General features: G+C 51.4%; 2 protein-coding genes and 2 non-coding genes across 11 annotated transcripts; 3 read left to right on the top strand and 1 right to left on the bottom strand.

Annotated features, from left to right (window-relative positions):
• Positions 1–1,185: 1,185 nt before the first annotated feature.
• On the top strand, positions 1,186–20,388 carry AGBL5 (AGBL carboxypeptidase 5). 8 transcript variants are annotated; one of them, XM_061433025.1, is made up of 16 exons: positions 1,186–1,521; positions 2,260–2,346; positions 3,684–3,944; positions 4,193–4,364; positions 4,604–4,767; positions 5,464–5,641; positions 5,908–6,086; positions 6,496–6,952; positions 7,441–7,610; positions 7,930–8,065; positions 8,763–8,965; positions 9,589–9,803; positions 17,193–17,345; positions 18,432–18,544; positions 19,389–19,519; positions 19,862–20,388. In XM_061433025.1, the coding sequence occupies exons 3-16, from the start codon at positions 3,730–3,732 to the stop codon at positions 20,031–20,033; spliced, it is 2,658 nt and encodes an 885-aa protein (XP_061289009.1). In that variant the 5' UTR covers positions 1,186–1,521; positions 2,260–2,346; positions 3,684–3,729; the 3' UTR covers positions 20,034–20,388. The 8 variants fall into 8 exon arrangements, 7 of the variants coding, with proteins under 7 accessions (XP_061289009.1, XP_061289010.1, XP_061289013.1 ...); XM_061433026.1 differs by having other exon boundaries at positions 1,186–1,768; XM_061433024.1 differs by lacking the exons at positions 1,186–1,521; positions 2,260–2,346 and adding exons at positions 2,436–2,587; positions 2,764–2,880.
• Positions 1,565–1,653, top strand: TRNAY-GUA (transfer RNA tyrosine (anticodon GUA)). The gene is given in 2 exon segments: positions 1,565–1,601; positions 1,618–1,653. It is a non-coding gene; the product is annotated as a tRNA-Tyr (tRNA).
• Positions 2,004–2,076, top strand: TRNAA-AGC (transfer RNA alanine (anticodon AGC)). The gene has a single exon. It is a non-coding gene; the product is annotated as a tRNA-Ala (tRNA).
• Positions 20,254–21,495, bottom strand: OST4 (oligosaccharyltransferase complex subunit 4, non-catalytic). Its single transcript, XM_061433049.1, has 3 exons — positions 21,388–21,495; positions 21,125–21,262; positions 20,254–20,491 (listed from the first exon to the last, which is right to left on the bottom strand). Exons 1-2 carry the CDS (start codon positions 21,486–21,488, stop codon positions 21,148–21,150), a joined length of 216 nt encoding a protein of 71 aa, XP_061289033.1. The 5' UTR covers positions 21,489–21,495; the 3' UTR covers positions 20,254–20,491; positions 21,125–21,147.
• Between the last annotated feature and the right edge of the window lie 1,368 nt (positions 21,496–22,863).

Raw genomic sequence — 22,863 nt, 5'->3', positions numbered from 1 at the left:
TCTGGGCTCCAAAATCACTGCAGATGATGATTGCAGCCATGAAATTAAAAGATGCTTACTCCTTTGAAGGAAATTTATGACCAACCTAGACAGCGTATTAAAAAGCAGAGACATTACTTTGCCAACAAAGGTCCGATTAGTCAAGGCTATGGTTTTTCCAGTGGTCATGTATGGATGTGAGAATTGGACTATAAAGAAAGCTGAGCGCCAAAGAATTGGTGCTTTTGAACTGTGGTGTTGGAGAAGACTCTTGAGAGTTCCTTGGACTACAAGGATATCCAACCAGTCCATCCTAAAGGAGATCAGTCCTGGGTGTTCATTGGAAGGACTGATATTGAAGCTGAAACCCCAATCCTTTGGCCATCTGATGCGAAGAGCTGACTAATTAGAAAAGACACTGATACTGGGAAAGTTTGAGGGCAGGAGGAGAAGGGGACGACAGAGGATGAGATGGTTGGATGGCATCACCGACTCAATGGACGTGGGTTTGGGTGGACTCCGGGAGTTGATGATGGACAGGGAAGCCTGGCGTGCTGCGGTTCATGGGGTCGCAAAGAGTCGGTCACTACTGAGCGACTCAACTGAACTGAGATGAGGGACCCCACAAAATGTCGGAGTCGCCAGAAGCTTGAAACCCTCGTCTGACCTACATTCGCCTGGGGCGACTGTGAACTGGGGTAGCTCAGGCGGTGGTCGCAGAGCAGGCAGTGGAGATCGGGTCTCCCCGCACACCCACCCCGGCATACAGAAAGCCGAGCCCCACACACGAAATGGGTTCTAGGTGCGTTTCTTTGTTTTAAAACCCCGGGAGCTTCTGGTGGGCAAAGGATTGTGGGCTGGCAAGCCAGGCCCCTGGAAGGAGACGCAGGTGTGAGGAGGGCAGGGGCGGGGGTCTAGGGGAGGCAAGCGGCCCGACTGCCCCCCGGGCTCCGGGCCGCGTCCAGCGTCGCTAAGCCCTCGGCGTCTCGCGCCGTCCGCCCCTGGGCCGCCCCGCTCGCCTCCAGCAGCTCCGTGGTTTGTATCTTTCTTGCTCATAGACTGGATCCCGACAAACATGGGTTAATTGACTGAATGAATGTCCTTCCTATCAGGAGGAAAGTAGGACTATATTGGCGCCCGCGGAGACAGCGGAGGGAAACGAGGAGCGGAAATAGCGAACGTAAGCCTTCGGCTTTGCAAACCCCGCAGGCGCCTGGCGAGAGTAGAGCAAGTGGGCATGCTGGCCAGGCTGGAGAAATCAGAAGTCAGGGTCGTGGGCCGGGTCTCTAAGCGTCCGCAGTCCTGTAGAAGCCACCGCGGGTGGAGTGTCGGGGGCTATCGTTTTGTAAAAAGCACGGAAACGGAAGGGACCTGTGTGGTCCGTGTTGCCTTGGTCCAGGTTGGAAAGCAGGTCTTTTGGCAGCGTCCTTTGCTCGCATTTCTGCTTCCGGGTTCCTCTGTTCTGTGCAGCCTGGAGGAGCTTCTTTAGAAGGTGGGCGCTAGGCCTCCTCAAAGCTTTTGAGACCCTGGAGTGTGGCCTTGGTAAGTATTAGAGGGACAGCAGCAGGCGCCACTAACAGCGGGGCCTTCGATAGCTCAGTTGGTAGAGCGGAGGACTGTAGTGAGTGAGCTGTGGCAATCCTTAGGTCGCTGGTTCGATTCCGGCTCGAAGGACTTCGTACGATCTTTTTAACCTTCTCTTCCTCGCAAGAGAAAAGCTTACCTAGAAACCCACTGAGTTTGCGCACTGCTGGTGTTCCTTGAAAGATGTGTGCGGTAAACACTCGAGGTACGGTTATGCTGTCTTGTGGGTTACATGCAAAGGAGTGCTAATCTGTGCTTTTAAATAAGGTTTATTATTGCTTATGTATAATTATTATATGCCTGCTTTTAAAAAATCCGGTCCGCGGTCCCACTGCACTCAGTGCTAAGCCAAATGAATTTCCCCAACCACGGCGGGTCCACTGGTCAGCGGACACCGCAGAACAACCTGTAAGGCAAAAGGAAAGCAGCCAAAAGCAGCTGGGGGATTAGCTCAAATGGTAGAGCGCTCGCTTAGCATGCGAGAGGTAGCGGGATCGATGCCCGCATCCTCCACTCGGTTTTTGCCCCATGCGTTGGAAGACTTCCCCAACCGCGAGTGGCTGAACCTTGTGGGTGTTTTGTAATACACAAAGGAGTACGGTAGGCAATGATCAGCTTCACACGGGGTCCTTCTATTTTGCAGGTGAGTCTTTTTCAGGTTCCTTTTTGATCACTGCCTTTTTCTCCTCCCGGTAGCAAGGCCGTTAACCGTCTTCCGAGAAGACACGGGTGGAATCCTCCAGCCGCGCCTGCAGGTCGAGCCCGCAAACAGCACCGGCTCAGGTACCCGCTAAACGTGCGAGGGAACCCCGGTGTACTGACCAATGGCAGCGTGCCTTACTGGGCGGGTAGCCAGCTGTGCCCGCGGCCAATAGGCGTGAGACTTCTTGTTTCCTGGCAGAGCGGGGTCCCGGCACCGCGGCGCTCGGGTTTTGTTTGGGTCCTGGGTGGAGGGCCCGGGTGCCGGGGCCCAGGTGGCGCCTTGCTAGCGGGAGAGGGAGCGGGATCACCGGCCCGGAGAGAGGTGAGGGGCTCTGCGTGGAGTGCGGGCCCCGGCCCCGCCCCCTTCTCAGCGCTCAGCGGCCCGCAGCCCCTCTGGAAGCCCACCCGGCTGGGCCACCCCGCCCCTCGCCCAGGCTGGTCCCGCCCCGCCCCCACTCCTGTGGCCTCACTTCTGACCCCTACGCCCTTCCTTGTTAGCCTCCCTCGAGTGTGAGTCCGCCCCTACCCATCCCAAGCCAACAAGCTGGGGCAAGCTCGGTCCTGGTGTGAGGGTCCTTCGGAGTCGTGGGTCGAGAAGCCATCCCCCGTCCCCAAGTAGGTCTCTATGGGCCACTTGTCTAGAGATACTCAGAATACCCATTACTGACCCACAACTACTAGGGTATCTTTTTCAGGGGCCTCGGTGCTTAGAGGGGCGGTGTGGAATAGACTCGTACCCTTAGGGGGATTAAGCTGCAGTCTCCATGTGAGCAGGTAGCTTCTGCCCAGTTAACTTTGGCTTGGCAAAGGCCACATGTCTAGTTTTCTTTCATAATTAATAGGCATGGGGTAATAAAAAAAAGAACCAGCCCTTCCAGGGCTCAGGAAGCAGCAGAAAAATGCCGGGTCAGTACTTGTGAAAGCAGAGGAGTGGAGAGAGAGAGCTGTCTATCTCAAGTTAGAACCTTGGTTCTCTCCCTTCTGCTCTTCTCCAGAGCAGGGAGCCAGTCTAGGAACTGGAGGTCCAGAATGACCCATCTTTCAAGCTGGCGTTATGTTGTAGTTGGTGTATCATGGCTAGATTTGGGCAGTTGGACCTATTTTCTCTCATCTTTGGGCTGCAAAGAAGCTTAGAGTCTATAGTGTTTCTCGACATACTTAAGTCATTGAGTATTTCATTTTGGAATAGCCACACTGTGGTAAAATAGGGTCCTTTGAAGTCAGTTATAACCCTTAGTGTGGGGACAGAATATTGCTTATTCTTGGCCTTTGCTGGAGGTCCACATGTACCTTTTTTAAAGGGAAAGAGAGCCTCTTCTTATGGTACTCCCTTAGAGGAGCTCTCATTTACCCAGCGATACCCAAAGAACACGTTTTCATTTTTCTTCCCTCTCCTCCCTACCCCACGTTTTCCCCAGCTCTCAGGGCCTGAGTGGTGCAGGAGGATGCTTTCCCAGCCCCACCATGGAGCTGCGCTGTGGGGGATTGCTGTTCAGTTCTCGCTTTGATTCAGGGAACCTAGCCCATGTGGAGAAGGTAGAATCTGTGTCTAATGATGGGGAAGGAGTAGCGGGTGGGGCATCAGCCTCCACCAGCAGCATTGCCTCTTCCCCTGACTATGAATTCAATGTGTGGACCCGACCAGACTGTGCTGAAACGGAATTTGAGAATGGGAACAGGTAAGAAGAAAGTAATGGAGGGTGGAAGAAGGAAGAGAGGGGGTCCTGCGTCTTCTGTTAGCCTTTTGAGAGTTCATGCCAGCACACCACCCCTCCTCTCCCACCCTATCCCCCTCCTCATTCTCTACCCAGTAGCCCTTTCCCAGTTTGGCTTGCTCCAGTCCCCCCCTCCACCCCCCACCCCCCCACATAGCCCCTCTCCAACCCTCCTGTGTAAAATGATGTGTCTCTCCTACTCTGGCCCTCAGGTCATGGTTCTACTTCAGCGTCCGAGGAGGAACTCCAGGGAAACTCATCAAGATCAATATCATGAACATGAACAAGCAAAGCAAGCTGTATTCCCAGGGCATGGCTCCCTTTGTGCGTACACTGCCCACTCGGCCACGCTGGGAACGAATTCGAGACCGGCCCACCTTTGAGGTAAATTTTCCATGAGGAGGAAGGACAGACTTGGGTCCCTCTGGTGCCAGCTGGAGTCCATGATAAGCCCCTGCCTCGGGAGGCCCAGAAGGAGCTGGTTGTCATGGGGTGTCGCAGAGGGAGGGGTGTTGGTAAAAGTGATGGGGGTGTGAGGTCAGCTTCTGATGGTCGACCCAGTAGGTTCTTAGTTCTGACACCAATGGCGTGTTGCCCCTCCCTCTTCCTCCTCTGCTCCTCAGATGACAGAGACGCAGTTTGTGTTATCCTTCATTCATCGTTTTGTGGAAGGCCGTGGGGCTACCACCTTCTTCGCCTTCTGCTACCCATTCTCCTACAGTGACTGCCAGGATTTGCTAAGCCAGCTAGACCAGCGCTTTCTGGAGAACAGCCCTACCCACAGCAGGTGCCAACCCCATTCTTTTCCTGTCACGTAGTCCTGGACCGCAGAGCACCTCTGCTACTCCTGGAGTTTGCCCTCAGAGCCCTGACCCCAAACCTCATCTGTTCTTTCCTCTGTACAGCATGTGGGACTTCAGGTACCCCTGACAGATGTTTCTGTGTGACCTTGACATCCCACCATCTACTCATCACCTGCCTACTTCAAGTCTCTTAATATCCCAGGTCCCATCAGTCACCCAGAATTTAGCCAGCACTGCCACTGCGCAGCACACATTTGTTTTTTCCTGCCCCAAGAGAGGCCACCTCTTTGTGTCTATGCAAAGTAGTCTACCTTAGGGCACCATAAACTGGGGAATAAAACTTTAACTTCATCCTGTCGTATTCCCTGCATTCTGACAATGTAGCTGCTGCTAAGTTTCTTCAGTCGTATCTGACTGTGCAACCCCATAGACGGCAGCCCACCAGGCTGCCCTGTCCCTGGGATCCTCCAGGCAAGAATACTGGAATGGGTTGCCATTTTCTTCTCCACTGACAATGTAGACCCAACCCAAATCCTCAGGCTCATTTAACACTGTGAGGGACTAGAAGGCCCCAAAGGTTAGGGTGAAGGACCAGATCCTACAAATCCTGGGCTGGTGACCATGCCCACTGGTTGGTAGGACTTCGGGGACTTCTGGCTTAATAACTTTCACACCTACAGCCCCCTGGATACCATCTATTACCACCGGGAGACCCTCTGCTATTCTCTGGATGGACTTCGTGTAGATCTACTGACGATCAGTTCCTGCCATGGGCTTCGAGAAGATCGAGAGCCCCGTCTAGAGCAGCTATTTCCTGATGCCAGCACCCCCCGACCATTCCGTTTCACAGGCAAGAGAGTGAGTAGAAATAGCATAAAGGTAGTACCCTGGCCTTGGCCCAGCCCCAGGCACCACTGGTAGGTTGAGGCCGTATTATCCCTCGGCCCCGTGGACACGACCTCAGCCTACGTTCTGAGGCAGGTGTGACAGCTCCTATTCCAGTTTGCATACTCAACCAGCTGGAAATCCAATGGCTGTTTCCACCTTGTCCCACCACCATCCCCACGTGGTTACCCTGGAATATAGAGCAAATGACCTAATAACTGCTCTCCTCTTCACCTCAGATATTCTTCTTAAGCAGTAGGGTACATCCCGGGGAGACTCCATCTAGCTTTGTCTTCAACGGTTTTCTGGACTTCATTCTTCGACCTGATGATCCCCGGGCCCAAACCCTACGTCGCCTGTTTGTCTTTAAGCTGATTCCCATGTTGAACCCTGATGGGGTTGTCCGGGGTCACTACCGGTAAGAGGCGTGCCCAGCCACGTGGATTGTTCCCAGTCCCGTTATAACCTGCATCTCAGTGGCAGCTGTTAGCCTCATATGTAGTGTCTGTGTTCCCAGTCCTCTTGCACCCTAACACAGGCAAGTCCCTGTGATCATCCAGTGAGCCGAGAACAAATATGATCCCATCCAGTGGCACTTTCTAGGGAAATAAAGCCAGCATATCCATAGGTGCATCTGGTAGAGGGAGCTGTCTTTTAGATTTCTGTAGGAAGGATAACAGCTGACCAGGGAGAGGGCCAGCGTCAGTTGTCTTTCCTGTTGCAGCTTCAGCCTCTCGTTTCATAAGTCAGTTTCCTTTCCATCTGCCACGTGTCTCCTTCGCTGGCCCAGCCCTCAAGCCCCTGCTTTGGTCCTTGTCTCCCTACAGCACAGACTCGCGTGGAGTGAATCTGAATCGCCAGTACCTGAAGCCTGATGCAGTCCTGCACCCAGCCATCTATGGGGCTAAAGCTGTGCTTCTCTACCACCACGTGCATTCCCGGCTGAACTCCCAGAGTCCCTCTGAGCACCAGCACAGTTCCCATCTCCCTCCTGATGCTCCCCTCTCTGACCCTGAGAAAGCCGACAGTCTCCAAAACAGAGCTCACCTTGGGCGCTCATCCAGCGGGGATAAACCTGAGGCGTGGACACAGACTGAGGTAGCCGAGCAGAAGCCCAACAGCGTGTGGATTACGCCACAGGAGTCAGCTGAGGTGGAGCAGCTGGCCCCCGATGCCATTCCCCCCAGAGAGAGCGGTGTTGCTTACTACGTGGACCTGCACGGACATGCTTCCAAAAGGGGCTGCTTCATGTATGGAAACAGCTTTAGTGACGAGAACACCCAGGTGGGAATCTGCAGAATGTCATGTGAGTGTGGGGAGTTTTGCAAGTCAGGAGATGAAGTTCAGGCCATGAGCGGAGGGAGTAGGGCCTTCTGGCAGGAAGCCCTGGGGCTGGCAAGAGGCAGCTTATTCTGAACGAGCTGCAGGGGCCAAGAAGGGGCAGCACCTCATTGTGTTACATCATGACCTCTGAAAGGTCAAGCTACTAGCATCATAGTTTTTCTAGAGTTTGGAACACCAGGGGAGAAGGAGAATTTTATATTTTCGGAGAGAAGGGCTTAAAAAGAGGTAGACTCATACCTTCCCAACACCTAGAAATATTGTCAAACATTCAGTGAGGATGTAAGCAATGCTGACTACTGCTGATGGTTCTGAAGGTGTCTGTGTGCTGTGTGAAGGCACATGACCCCACACTAGGCATCTCTTCCTTGCCCCATCCTTTCTTTCTCTCTGTCTCTCCTTCTGAGTTGCCTTTTTCCTCACCCAAACAGGTGGAAAATATGCTGTATCCAAAGCTCATCTCCTTGAACTCAGCCCACTTTGACTTCCAGGGCTGCAATTTCTCAGAGAAGAATATGTATGCCCGAGACCGCAGAGATGGCCAGTCTAAAGAGGGAAGCGGCCGGGTTGCAATCTACAAAGCCTCAGGGATAATCCACAGGTTGGATGGAAACTGAGATACAGTGGATGAAATAGCTGCCCAAAGAAAACAATAACCCAGTGTAGGGTGTGTGAGGGGCAGGGGATGGATGAAGTCTTCCCAAAGGACAGATTCACAGTTTGTGTGGTTGTCTTTAGTCTGGGACACTACCTTTTGGGGGACCTTTCTTCTGTGAAGTGCCAGAGTCAGTTGCTAGTTGCTGGGGATCAGCCCTTTCTACTTGTGCACACTCTACCCCAGCTGATTATCTCGTAGACCACCTAGTCTGTCCCCCATGGTTCTGTCCAGATTCTGTCTGATAAAGGTCTCCATGTCTTAGCTACACACTTGAATGCAACTACAACACTGGACGCTCAGTAAACAGCATCCCTGCCGCCTGCCATGACAACGGGCGTGCCAGCCCCCCTCCCCCGCCGGCCTTCCCTTCCAGATACACTGTGGAACTGTTTGAGCAGGTACGAATGCAGGGGATGAATGGGGAAAGGGAAACCTCAAAGTCTGGAAAGGCCTTCACCTCTGCCACCTGACTCTCAGGTCCTCTGAGGCAAGGCTCACCACTGTCGCCGTCTCAACTCTCAACCATGGTCGTGGTTTTCCTCAGTTAATAGGCACCAGGCCTCTGACTGTAAAGGTATCAAGGGGATGAATGGGCACTACTCTGATCCTCAGCCCTGCCATAGAGACTCTCCTATGATTTTGTGCTGAGTCACATTCTTTGCCTGTGAGCTTATCTTCCCCCTTCTATTGGATTAGTTCCCTTATGAGTTCAAAGCACCCCCTCTACAGAGGTCCTGATGATCCCGGTGTCCTGGGGCACATGACAGGAACAGAAAGAACTGTGGGTTACAGAAGAAATCCCATTGCCTTCTCCTGCTGGTAGAACTCCTGCCTGGGGCTATCCTGAAAGCCCACCTGCCCCTGCTCATAATGACGAGGGCCCCAGATGGGCAGCAATTTAGGGGGCAGCCCTAAATCCACTTTGCAGTAAATAGCCTGAGCACCACAGTTGACATAGTCATTGAGCAAATGTGAGGCCGGCCTCTCCTTCCCTTCCAGTGGGCTGTGCATCTCAAGCCAACACAGCACCCATGTATGGAAACAGCTTCCTGGGTTGGAAGACCAAGACACTGAGCCAAATTGGACTCCCCACAGGTGGGACGAGCTATGGCCATTGCAGCTCTGGACATGGCGGAGTGCAACCCGTGGCCCCGAATCGTGCTGTCAGAGCATAGCAGCCTAACAAACCTCCGGGCCTGGATGCTGAAACACGTGCGCAGCAGCCGAGGCCTGAGCACCACTGTGAACATGAGCATCAGCAAGAAGAGAGGCTCTCGAACTCCACCCAGAAGTAACAAGTAAGACAAGCAGCGGGGAGCGAGAGGCTGGGGCACTGGAACAGGGCTCTAGAGCAAAGAGCTCCAAGGAATTTGTGTGATTCCCAACCAAAAGAACCATGTGGTGAATGTTTCCAGGGTGAATGCAGATTAGGAAGGTTACTGCATTTTTCGGAGAATGGGATCCTCTTCCCATTTATATAGCACTACATACTTCCAAGATGTTGGAAAAGCAGCTTAGGGGATTCCCTGCTCCAGAGCCCTGCACAAAATCAAGTAGAACTAGGGTGGGGGTCCCCAGGGGTGGGTCTCACCTTCCTGTAGTTGTGAATGTCTGAGGGGTCCAGGGCAGCACCAGGGTGACAATGGGGACCTCACTGGGAGTTAAAGCTGCCCAGGGCCAGCCCACATGGCTCTTAGTATATTCTCAGCAGGAGTGTGCACGTGTGAACAAGGGCCCCCAGGCAGCCTGAGATGCCCCACATTAGGTTCCTTATCTGTGGACACAGATTCCTCCCTGCCACCTCGGAATGAGTCCCTGAGACTTTTCACCACAGAGGTGACGCTGTACTGGGCATCAGACCAGGGAGGACGATGCAAGACAACCTCCTGACCCAGGATTAACTGGTGTCTGCTTCTTGCAGCGGACTGCCTGTTTCCTGCTCTGAAAACACCTTGAGCCGTGCGCGAAGTTTTAGTACTGGCACAAGTGCTGGTGGTAGCAGCAGCAGCCAACAAAATTCTCCACAGATGAAGAACTCCCCCAGCTTTCCTTTTCATGGCAGCCGGCCTGCGGGGCTGCCAGGCCTGGGATCTAGCACCCAAAAGGTCAGCCACCGGGTGCTGGGCCCCGTCAGAGGTAAGCTAGTCTGGGAGCCCCTGCAACAGGTGTTCGGTTGTTTGGGGCATTGCTGGGGGAAGTGAGAGCTTGAAGATGCACACTCGGCCTGGGACCAAGGGGTGAATCAATAAAATTAGTTTGTAGCAGAATCTGCAGCCTCTTCTGCGACCTTGGTGTTCCCTGCGGCACAAGCTCCAGACGGTACTGTGTGGCAGAGACGGGAGCCCGGGGTCTTGGGTTTCAGCAACTGCTGGGAGGCAGGAAGTGCCCAAGGAAGAATCACTGGCTAGAGCAGGGTCACGCTGAGACATGGAGCCTCCACGTCAAGGACAGTGTTGGTCTGTCTTGGGAGCAGGAAGGATAAGGTTTCCTCACAGTCAGTCACAGCACCATGCAGAGATGGTGAATCCTACCCAGGGTCTCTATGGCTGAACTTGTTCCTGGCTTCAGAGCCTTTCCAGAAAGTGTTGGAAGGATGCCAGCTTTTCCAAAGAAAATGGAACTACAGACAGCTTCTGTACTAGGCTCACAATCCAGTCCCTTCCAGCGGTGGCCACAGTCCCTCAACTGTGCCTCTAGGTTTGGCCAATAAGACCCTGCTTGACCAGAAACAGGTGGGCCTTTAAGGAAAAAGAAGAGGAAGGGACTTCAGAGCTGTTCCTTGGGAGTGACCTGGACTGGAGTAGGGCGACTGTTACACTGCTATTCCTGGAAAAAGCAGTAGATCAGAAATCAACATTGTATGTGGCTTCTGGGCTACAGCAGTCTGGCCAGAGTATAGAGGTTTATACACTAGAAACTGAGCTTTGCTCGTCTTCAAGCTGCACTTGTCCTTGTCAGCACTTCACAGCTGCTCAGCTTGCAACAAAACTTTTGGTGCAGAGCAGAAACATGCCCTGGCGTCAGTGGCTGTGGAGATGACCACTGATTAGAGCAGCCACAGGAGAGAGAGCAGTGGTCCTCACCAGCTTTGACCAATAAGATGTTGTCCCTGGCAGACCCCATAGTTACCTCTGCTTAGGTTCCAAGCCCCACTCAGAGTCTGTCTTCATTGAGAAAGGACACTTTTGTACACTGTTTGAGTATTAAAGCAGTAATAATGCCTTATGTTTAAATAGCGTTAAACAGTGAACAAAATAGTACCGTGTATTTATTTCATTTAATCCTTACAAGGACCCTGAAGATAGGTGGTATTTCCATTTTTCTAATGAGGAAGCTGAGGGTGCTGAAGGTTAACTGGTCCAAGGTTGCACAGCTATTAAGTGGCAGTTATTCAAACTTATGTCTTTTTGCATTCTGGCATACTTGAGTTTCCTATCTTAAATTTGGATACTTTTTCTTCTTTTAATTTCTTTTGTTCTTAACTCATAGAAGGAATATGAACCCTAAATCTTCTTCCCTGACTACAAAAGGCAAACAGTAAAGAGCCTTTTCTAGATCATCACTGGAGGATTCTAGGCAGTTTTTAGTCAATATTTTATTAACATCTTCCCTACTCCACCCACCCCACCCCCATCCCAATGTAGAGTGCTGTATTAAGCTCCTTGAGTGAGAAACATACTCTGCTTCTTTGTTACTTCCCCCAAATAACTAATAGAAAATAGGCACAGTCACTACAAAGTAACTGCTCTGGTGGACTGACTCGAAACTTCATAAGGGACACAGGGCTGTAAACACAGCAGAAAAGCGCACTGTAAGCAAGGAACGCGGGGAGCCACTGTTATGGATAAACACAAGAGTAATCACCCAAAGGATGATCAGTTGAGAAGTGGTTTTGAGGAATGGGTGTGGTTTATGGTTTAATAAGAACATCCAGAGATGAGAGTGATAGCCAGGACCAGTGCTATGTGTAGAGAGGACGACAAGCAGGCACACTAGCTGATTCGAAGAGCAAACCCTTCCCTATGGAATCAGGAAGAAAGGTGGGAGGAAGAAGCTGAAATGTCTTGAGAACAAAAGATTATGTGTTAACAAAGACCTATGGCAGTGACTGTGTCTCTCATGATGGGAACAAAAGATCTGCTTAAGCGAGCTGTCTGTGAACTCTCTATAGAAATCAGGCAGGGATGGGAGAAGGGGTCCTTGCAGTGGTTTATACCTGAGACGACGAGTGCCTGTACCAGGGTCTGTGAAGGTATTTAATAAAAACAAGTGGAGGGATTCACTGGTGGTGGAAGAGAAAGACTTAAGAGCTTCATGGTTACAAGCTAAAGGAGTATGTCATGACATTAAGACATTGTCTGAAGAGTGCTGTTTATCTATTTTAGACATGCTTGGATGTCACGAGCTAGCTATATGGAGATGTCCTACAGGCAGAAAAAGGCTTCCCTAGTGGCTCAGCTGGTAAAGAATCTGCCCACAATGCAGGAGACCTGGGTTTGGAAGATCCCTGGAGAAGGGAATGGCTACCCACTCCAGTATTCTGGCCTGCAGAATTCCATGGACTATATATAGTCCATGGGGTCACAGAGTCGGACACAATTGAGTGTCTTTCACAGGCAGAAAAAGGGCCAAAATGCAGAGGGGTGACATCAGGGTTGTATCTAAGAGTCCTCCACATTCAGGTGCAGGTGAAACCAAGTGAGAAGCTATATTCCCCCAGGTAAATTAGCAGCAGCAGCAGCAAATGAGCTTAGAAGCAGAAAGAGAGCTGGTTTGAGAATCAGGACACCCTGTGGACTTGCATAAATATTTGTAGGAACAAGAAACTATCTCTGAATTCAGGAGGTCAGGAAGATTCCTCATAACGCCAGACAGGAATATTGTAAGGAGCTGAAAGAGCAGACCCAGAGATCTTGACTCCTGTGTTCTCCTGAGCATTTGCTGGTGCTCCAGTTTTTGCCACTTCCATCTCAAAGTCCCTGATAAGACTCCAGGATGGGAGACTGGTCTTGGCTTGGGATAGGGACCTCTGATGCATACTGTGGTACTGGACATGGCATCTTCAACTCACCTTGGGAAAACTTCTTCATTTTGTCCTGTGCTGTAGCTTTGTGACATCTCCTGGTTCCACACACCTGGCTCTGGGCCCTCACCACATCTAGGCATCTTTTGTCTTCCAGGATAAGAAAATCATGATCCTCATCTCTCTGAGATCTAACTAAAAAGCATCTGTGAATACACCTTCCAAATCCCCAAACTGGGATTGCTGAAGGTTTTTGTTTTTTTTTTTTTTTTACTTACGAACTTATTTTTAAGAAAATTCCCACTAATGCATAAAAAATATCCCATGTAACTGTAGGTTAGTTAGTGGCAGTCCTTTATTGGCTAGAACAGAACATGAGGTTGGGCTATCTAGAAAACTTCAGACAAGATTTAGGTATCCCAGCCAGCAGCTTAAGGCAGGGCCTCAGGGAGCTAACTACTCTGGCTGGGCCTGTCCTCAGAGGCTGGGGGATGACATTTTAGAAGCCCAAAAGTAGCCAACTTGGGGTGAATAGAAATGTTGCGGGGACAGAAGGCTGAAAGAGCCTGAGTAGGCCTTGCCTCCCAGCACCCCCCTGGCAACAGTGCCAGAATCACTGGGGAATAGCTAATGTCATTGCTAAAGTGGGTAGTTTAGTGGTGTGAAAGCAGACGCAGGCAGTTCAGAGGACCTGCTGGGTAGAGGGCGGAGAATAAACGAGCTCCCCCTCCTGTTGGCTATGCTTCATGAAAACAAGGCTGGGGGGGCTGGGGGTGGAGAGAGACACCAGTGAGGTGCCTAGGACACATGACTGAAGAAGGCACTTGCTCTCAGGATCAGGCAAAGACCCGGACCTCCCTAAACTGCACCCGAGGCACTCCCCTTCCGGCCTACACAGCAGGCTACTAGTGAAAAGACTAGGCAGGGGCTTACGAGTAAAGCAGGGAGCCTTCAGCCATCAGCCTACCACGGCCACTCTAATCCATCCCAGCTCTGGCACTTAAAGCTGAGATTACCAGAACTCTTTCCTGGCCTCCGAGATGCCTTGTCTCAGCTGGCTGGCAGCTTCTGGTGGAGCACCTCAAGGCCAATGAAGAGTAGAGGTTCCTTTGAGAACTGAGTCAAAGGACACAGGAAGCCTCCAGGCCTCCAGCTCCATCACCACTTTTACCTTTTCCCATGAAAACAAAAGTTTCATGTTAAATAGCCATATGCCCTCAGACTAAAACTTACCTGATGGCAGGAAATGTTTCCTAACACATCTGTTTATTCCCTTATCACCTAGCAACACGCTTGGCACTTATTAAATGATTTCCAAATATTTGTTGAACAAATAAAAGGCAAGAAGCTGGGAGGTGAATGGAGGCTTCCCTGCCTCTCCACCCCTCAAAGGGCATTATTCAGGTCTGTGATCGTCCTAGGGATCCAGTGAGACCTGAGTGCTACTTGAAGGGACAGTTGTAAAGATGTCTGGGGAAAGTGGGGATGATGCCGGACCTAGGCAAAGGGTACACAACTGCTCCAGAATTGTGAGCCCTCAGAATATCCATTCTGACTCACACGGTGGTGAGATGCAGTCTAGCTCTGCGTCTCGGGCCTCTGCCCAGGACTGACCTGCTGCTCCCAGATGGAACCTTGGGGCTGATGACCATGCTGCACCCTCTTGAAACTAGTCACAGATGCACAGCTGGTCCCATCACCACTTGCACTCAGCCTTAAGCTGCCGTTTCTATAGTTTAGAACCAAGAAGAGTTGGAGGTCCTCCCTGTAATTCTTGTCACAATGAGACTGGATAAGCATGGATGACACCAGGGCCCAGAAGTCAAAACACGAGAAGCTGGGCTGTGTGCTTACACTGCCAAATTTACAAGCAGGCCCTGCCACATCTTAAGACAGGCTTTTAAGTGCTACCTTTAAATGCCTCCCATTTTTCAGATCAGGCCTCTCTCCTAAACCAAACTTGTCTCCTATCCTGAAACTCTCTTTAGCAGCAGGATTCCAGGGATGTATCCTTAATATCTTTCCCTTGATCCCTACATTTCACTTGGCATTTTTTATATTGTTTGCTCATTTTGCTTTGTATCTTCTTGAGTGTCACTTGGTTCCTTACTGGAACCTACAAACATCCCAGAGGCCTTCACTCTCTCGCTTGCACTCTTTTATCCTTTCTTGGGGTAGGGTGAAACTTCATCCCCTAACACGGTTCCAGCATCCTTCTGTGTCAGATCATCTATCTCCTGCTGTTTCTCCCTCTGTCATGAAGTTCGTTATTTGAAGTGACCCGAGTGCACTGTCACTTGACGTCCATGTTTTAACTGAAGCCATTACCAAGGTCTAGGCTCTGCAGCATCTCTGAGTCTTTGGTGGTGGATAATGTTTCAAGTTATTTAACTGTGGCCATGAGTTCCTGACTTCGGTTGTTTTGTTGGCATTGCTGTGCCAACTCTTTCTAGCTCCCTAAGGTCTGGTGGTTTTGACTCCTGTCTGTGGTCTTATACTCTAATTGGAACCCAGCATCTCGGCAACCTCCTCAAAGCTAGAGTAGCTTCCTGCTGAGATCTCTCCCTTTCTTCTTGTCCTTTTTCATACAAGTATCAGTTTTTTAAAATTTGGTTTGGGAATGTTCCAGAAGTACCCTTGTCACTGCTAGTGTAGACAAGATAAAATTCCTGTTACCTACTTACTTTTTACATGAGACTTTTTACATGTAACACATGTTGCTTTGTTAGAAGTCAGCTGGCATCCTGTAATCAGCATCAAATTCAGCTCCATAGAAGTTAATGGCTCATTTGGTTTGAGAACATTTGGTACCTGCTGTTACCCTATGATGAGGAGGGACCTGCCATGCCTGAGCACCTCCCTGCCCCTTCTCATCACCATCTACCCAACTGGGATCCCACCTTTCAGAATCTGTAGCAGTAAGGCTCTAGCCACAAAGAAGGGACCAAGAGAGCTGCCCCATAAGAGTATAACCACATGCCCTTAGACAGGGATTGTTGAGTCAGCTCATGGTCTGCAGTGGGTGTCTGTTATCCAGGCAAACAAAATGTTTAAAGTCTTTGTTTTTCCAGGCAGTACTTTACAGGCCCTGAGATATAGTGTTGGAAACATAGTGTTGGAAAAGACCAGGTCCCTACCCTCAAGAAACTCAAAGTTTCAATTAGAATATTAGCTAACATTTATTGAGCGCTTACTATGTGCCAGGCACTGTTATAAGTACTTTACATATACTAACATTTAGTTAAGGAGACAGAAACCATAAACAGTTACTTGCCAAGGGAAAGAAAGAAAAGTGAAAGTGAAGTCACTCAGTCGTGTCCGACTTTTTGCGACCCCATGGACTGTAGCCTACTAGCTCCTCCATCTATGGGATTTTCCAGGCAATACTGGAGTGGGTTGCTGTTTCCTTCACCCGAGGGAACAAAGAATAATTAAAGAAAAGAGAACAGTTAATTTTACTCTTAATGGTCAGGGAGGCTTTCATAGAGGTGACATTTGAGATGAGACATGTAAGATGTCCAGAGTTCACTGGAAGAAGAAACAGGCATTGCAGAGGAACAGCACAGCCAGTAGCCACAGAGGCTATAGCAGAGGATCAAGTCAGCATCCTACTGAGGGTGTGTAAACTGGACCTATAGTAGGTGGGGCTTTGAATGCCGTGTTCAAACATTTGAACTTTATCCTGTAAAAGACCTTCAATATCTCCCCCTTGTCTGAGCCAAAATGATTTTTGATCAGGTCTGTATTTTAGAATAATAATTTCTGGCACCTGTGTGAAGGATGGATTATAAAAGAGAATAGATTCAAGCTAGGGAGGCCAGTGGAGAATATTTTTTTAAAAGCCTGGATGAGAGATAAAGATTGTATCTGGACACTGGTAATGGCAAAGGTGAATACAGAGGGAATTCAAGAGAAGGCAGTGGATGAACTGTCCAGTTTTGGGTTAAATACAAATCTAAATGTGAAGGAGTCGAAAGATCAAACAAAAGTTTCTAGCAGATTTTTCACCAAGATAGGGAGAAGGAAAGGAAGCAAGGGATCATGAGACACTGGGTCATGAGACACTGCCAGGTAGAAACAACCAGTAGACAGAACTGCAGCTCAGGAAAAAAGGGCGAGAGGGAGACTTAGGAGTTTTGACCACATAGAGCAGAAGAGGATAAAATGGTGACGGATACTGGCATTTAGGGACAGGACAAGTAGTTGAAGAGGTGCATTTAGAGGGAGGAGAAAAAGCCAAGCTCAGTAACTTAAGAATGAACTGGTGTGAGTAGGCTAGTTAGCTACAGAGGTAAAGCAGGACGAGGGCTGGATGAACAAGGAGAGCTGGAGTTAAGTGATGAGGTCTTTCTACCCATCTTAGATTTACTTCAGAAGAGGGATGCTGGTGTGATAACAAGCTGGAAAACAGGCATCTGCTGACAAGGGAAAGCCAGTGGGGCAGTAGAATGACAATACCTCACTTATTTGCCCTTTTATCTGCTTGTGTCCCTTCCACTCAGAGCCCCGAAGCCAGGATAGGAGACGGCGGCAGCAGCCAGTGACCCATCGCCCTACTTCAAGCAGCCTGGCCCCATCCCCAACTCCTGCTAGTTCTAACCTAGCCTCTTCACACATGGGCTCCTGCCTACTGCCCAACTCACTCAGCATATCAGGTCTGTACTCACTGCCACTGAAATCTGGGTTGGTCGACCTCCTTCCTTCTCTACCTCCCAGGGTGTAGGCCAGAGTCCTGACTAGGCTTGAAGAAACCCCTCCAGCTCTGCTGCCATATGACCTGCACCTCCTTCTTGACTTCATGTTATGCAGGCCACTCCAGACCAGGGCCGTCAGTTATTCTCCTGGATTATCCTAAATCCCTAAACTAACATCCATGTCCTTGTACAGGAAGCTGGAATTCTATGAATGTCTTTGTATAATAAAATAAGTTACCACGTACTGAGCGTTTACTATGTGGCAGGTACTGCTCTAAGCACATCATCTCATTTAATCTTATTTTTACAGTTGAACCTGAGGACTTTTCCTACCTGCTATTTATTCATACTCCCCGACTCCAGGAGCTGGGCAACATTAGACGAAATTGAAGAATGAAAACAGCATAGACCTTTTCACCCATCATCACCACACATATTATGGGATCGTGTCATTCACATAGAGAGCCTAGACCATCTGCTTTCCTTTTAAGTTCTAGATCCAGCCATGTAACGGACTGGATGGGAATGATTTCTAAGACTCCAGTCTGACATCTTCTGCCTCCCTCAGAGCCTGCTACTCCCAACCTGTTAACTCTCTTCGGTGGGTAGCCCTGAATCCACCGGTCTTGGTGCTGCTTGATCCTTAAATGCTTACACACACAACTGGGGTAACACTAACAAATTCAAAGCAGTTCAGCTTAAGTGGGTTCTGAGTCAAGCCCCAAGTTGCCATTCCACCCCTTGGACCAGACGAGAGCATGCAGTGCTTCTGAACGAGGGGCAGTTTTGCACAACAGTGGACATTTGCCAATGTCTGGAGAATTTTTTAGTTGTTACAGTGATGAGGAGGGAGGAGAAGAAATGCCATCTGCTGGGTCGAAGCCAGAGATGGCTGCTAAACATCCTGAAACACACAAGGCAGCCCCCCACAACAAAGAATAATCCAGTCCAACATGTCAACAGTGCCAGTATTGAGAAACCCGGATGGAAAGGAAGTTACCTCTTCTCCATGGCCCCGTCCTGATCCCAGCTTCCTTTGTTCCCTAGGGAGCAGCTGCTCATTCCTGTCTTCAGGAGACAAGACAGAGGCCGTCATGGTGATTGGGAAAGGTCTGCTGGGGCCTGGACCTCGGATCCCCTGTATTAGGACCCGACTGCAGGTAACATTCTGGGGTCTTCCCCAGCCCCCGGCTAACAACACTTGGCAGAGCCCAGCAAGGCGCTGTTCACCTGGGGAACGGGAGGGAAGATGCCCAGCCCTGCTTTACATCCTTGCCCCACAACCACAGCAGAGAGCTGCTCTGATGCCTGAATGCCTGTCTGTCGAGTGCCCCCTGTCCCCTTCAGCCAGGTCTCTTGCTTGCTTCCAATCCCAGCATCCCTGCCAGACATACCCTCACCTCAGCCTGCTAGCTTTGGCTTTGCCTGCCCCTGCCCTTAGCTTCTCCTCTCTTTCTGCCCAGACCTGCCCGAGGAGACTTCCCGCCAGGAGGGGTCCCGGATTCCCCAGGTAACACATCTGGTTGCTGCTCCTAGGACCAGCTGTGCCACCCACTCCGATTCAGTCCAGATCCCCATACTAGGCTGACTGAAGTTGGGTATAGGCAGAAGCTGCCTGGATGGGTGAAGCTTAAGCTGCTCTGGCAGGGGCTGAGGCAGTGAAGGCTCTGAAGTAGACCTACTAATACTCCAACATCTTTCCACATCGTGCTTTTCTACTCTTCCAGATCTTGGCTGTGGTATAGCCATGAAGGTTAAATGCTGGGTCCTTTCGCCTCCCCTAGTTAAGTAAAGCTTGGACTGTATAATCATAGACTGAACCCGAGTTTTTTAGCTATTATCCTGCCTGACCCTCTCAGCTAGGCATAGTGCCCAAGAACTCAAGGTCCTAGTACCCATGCTGACCCATATACTACACTCGTGCATGTGGAAACTAGAAGGAAACCTAGAAGCAAGAACGTCCATGGAAGAATCCAGCCTCTTAGCCTCCCCCTGTCCACACAGGCTAGGCCCAGGTTGGCCCAGGGCTCACCGCCGACTTGCAGAGGGATGAGAGGCTCTCCGGGCCCCACATCCCCTATCCCCCAGACCAAGAAGAGCAGTGAGCCGGAGCTGGGACCCCGCTGCACACCACGGTGAGCACCAGTGTCCAGCCCCTCATTCCACCTCTTATTCCCATTTCTGCCATTCAGGACCATTTTCTTCCTCCCCTTCTCCCTTTGACCCCTTAAGGACTAAATGTACCTCCAGTAAGAATCCAGTCGCTGACTTTTTTCCCATCATGCTCTCATTCTTCACTCCAGCAGACAAGAGAACAACTTCCAGTCAGGGCCTCAGGCACCCCTATCAGACCACTGTGCAGTGCCCAACCTACCTAGCCTCCCCCATCTTGTCTGTCTCATGTCCCGGCCCCTGGCTAAAAGACCAGAAGAAGGGCTGAGTTTGCAACCCTGATTCCTCTCTTTTCTCTGTTGCAGGCTGCCTCAGGCCGGGCCCCCACGGCCCCGCTCCGCCCCCGCCTTTTCTCCTATTTCCTGTAGTCTGTCTGACTCCCAGTCTCGGATTTGTTATAGTGGGGGGCCCTTGGGCCAAACCGAGGTTTGTTTTGTCCCTAAATCTCCTCCATTCACTGTTTCTCCCCGGGTCTGATGCCTTCAAGCCCAGGATATGACCCCACAATGGGGAACACAGTGACAAATGTGCTAGTCCCCCTTTTCAGCTGCTGATTCCACGTGACAACTCTATGTAACTTCTTAGAACACCCCCCACACTGTTCTGAGACATTGCAAAGCATCACCTTGAGACAGGACAAAGCAGGGACCTGCCACCCCTTCCCTCCCTCCACAGCACAAGATTTTGGGACCACAAAAACATATATATTTTTTTATATTGGGGGGAGGGAGTAGAAAAGAAAGTAGCCCCTATACTGGGCCCTATTCAGTGGCAGCTTCTTGTTCCATAGGGTTAAGGAAGACTTTGAGGAAATAAAAGTTGTTTGGAAAAATCCAGGTGTAGTTGCTTTGTATGCTGTGATGGGTAGAAGGGATGAAGTGAAGTGTGAAGGCCCCTCACACCCTCCATCTTGCCTCAGACTATGTCCTGGAACCCTAGAAAAGAGGGGGAAAGACCTGAGGTAAGGAAAATGCTGCAGCTTTCCTCTGGCGCTATCTTTCAGAATCAACTCCCATCCAGCCTGTTCCCCCTTACAGTCCTCACCCACTGTTACAGGTTGGTTTACAAGCCCTTCATACAACCTACCCCCATCCCACTCTTATCTATGACTTAGGTCTATAGTAGCCACCCCCTACATAAGCACCCTGTGCCCCTGAAATAGAATTCTCTATTTCTGCAACCCCTCACAAAAAAAGTATGCCTAAAGACCTCACAACCTTGGAAAAGGACTATTTTAAGTGAAGAGCCCAAATCCTCATACTTGGATGGCATCATTACCTTTATTACTTAGGGTGTCAGTACCTCCTTGCACCCATACTATCAACTTGGAAATCGGGAACCACATAAAGATGGGGACTGAGTGAGTTGACGGTACCCACCCCGTTCTAGCAGGGAGCAGTTTAAGGGGGCTGGGCACTCGCTACTTTGTGCGGATAAAGGGGCCCAGTTCTGGACTGTATCACGCTTGGCCCAACACGTTCTGATTTGAAGTCTCGAACCCTGCAGGTCCTGGCGCGGCCTTCCCGCTCACTCTCCAGGGTCTAGGCGCTACAGCCCCGGACCGTTACCTGGGGCAGAAAAAGCGCCACTCTCATTCCTGCTTCTTGGGATTGTTGACGGCCACGTAGTGATAGAGAACGACAAGTAGGAAGAGCGACACGCCCAGCATGTTGGCGAAGATGGCGAGCTGCACGTCCGTGATCATGCTGAGGAGAAGAGGAGGGCCTGAGACGCGGGCCAGCGGACTCCTCGCCCAAACCAGGACCCGTCCTTGCCCCCGCTGGTCCAGTCACAGCCTATGGGTCGGGGATCGCGCCTGCGTTCCTCTTACCTGATCAGCTGGGCTCGGCTCCGACGCGGTCTGTGGACGAGCTTGAGGTAGTAAACCTGGACCGGAAGTTTGCAGCGCCAATTCGGCTCCAAACCAGGCATTTCCGGTTGTGAGGCTCGGTCGGTAAGGCCTCTCTAGCCTCAGCGTCTCGCCTGCTCCCGTGGCGCTCTCGCGAGGGGCGGGGTCTTGGGTCTGGCCGAAGAGGGAGGGGCCGTCGTGTGGGTCGCTGGGCGGACGCGCACTCCAGACTCAGTGCGGCGCAGCTGGCTGCAGCTGGCGCTTCCCGGAACGCGGTTAGCGGCCTTAGGGCAACCTCGCTGGAGCTAAGGAGTGGGCTAGAGTGAGGGTGCGGCGGCCGGGCCGGGCGAGGAGCTTGGCTTGAGTCTAGTCGGTGCCCCCCTCCTCTCCTGTCCCGGGCCCCCGCGCTGCTGCTCATCCTTCGCTTCCCGGCCCGGCCAGGTGCTTCCTTTGCGCCCTGCCCTCAGGGTCCCCTCCCTGGCCCGGGCGGCGGGGAGAGGGATGAGAGGCGGTGTAGAATGGGGACTGGAGTGGGGCGGCCGGGTCCCTCTCCTTGGCGCGCCAGCCTTTCTGCCCCACATACGCCAAAAAGAACGATCCTGCCTGTGATCTGACCGATGCCTCCCTTAGTCGGACTCCCTCCCTCCATCCCACCCCAAGAGGTGGGCGTCGGAAATGGGGCGGACCCTCCTGGAATCAAAACCCAAACCGTGGGACTTCGGCCAAGTGGGAAATCACCCCCCGGATGTCAGGGAGTGGGGAAAGGAGGAAGGGCTGGGAGCGGCAAAAGGGGTCGTGTGGGTGGTAAGCAGAGTGGGCCTCCGAGGAGAAAAAAGATGACAGTGGGTAGATGTCCGAGGGTCTCTCCTGAGGGAGAGGCAGCCCGGGGCTTTACAACCCTCTGCCCAGCCCAAACCTACTCCCCCTCACTTCTTGCTTTCCCTCAGCTTCACCATAAAAGGGAACGGCACTAAGCCAGGCTGGGGCCGGGGGCTGGGCTGTTGCTCTGGAGCTGTCAGGGGTAATGGAAGCCAGTTGCTTTGCGGTAGAGGGGGGCCAGGGCTCAGGGGACGCCTCTGGTTCTCTGAGCCAAAGAAAACTACAGGAGCCGCTATGGGGCTGGAACAGCTGGGTGAGGGGGCTGACTCGCTCCCTGAGTGCACGATGAGCTAAGGGTGCACTCACTAGCCGGGAGTGGGCTTCCCTGACTTGGGACCATCAGCAGTTTATCCTCCACACTCCAGCCCAGTGACTCCTAAACTCCCTCTCTGCCTTTAGCGGTCTGTAGTTCCCCGGCCTCCCCTACCTCATCACCCAGCCCCCACCCAGTATTTCCCAGAAGTTTCCTATTTAGAATCCCAAGCCCGTGTTCCCTGCACATAACAAAGTGAAACCTCAGCCGTGTACTCACTCCCTCACATGTCCCTCAGTGAGCAGTCTGTTCCCAGCTCTGCTCTG

The sequence above is a fragment of the Bos javanicus genome, chromosome 11, assembly GCF_032452875.1.
Source record: "Bos javanicus breed banteng chromosome 11, ARS-OSU_banteng_1.0, whole genome shotgun sequence".
Lineage (NCBI taxonomy): Eukaryota > Metazoa > Chordata > Mammalia > Artiodactyla > Bovidae > Bos > Bos javanicus.
Note: the sequence above shows the minus strand (reverse complement) of the source record. Positions and strands in the feature narration are given on the sequence as shown.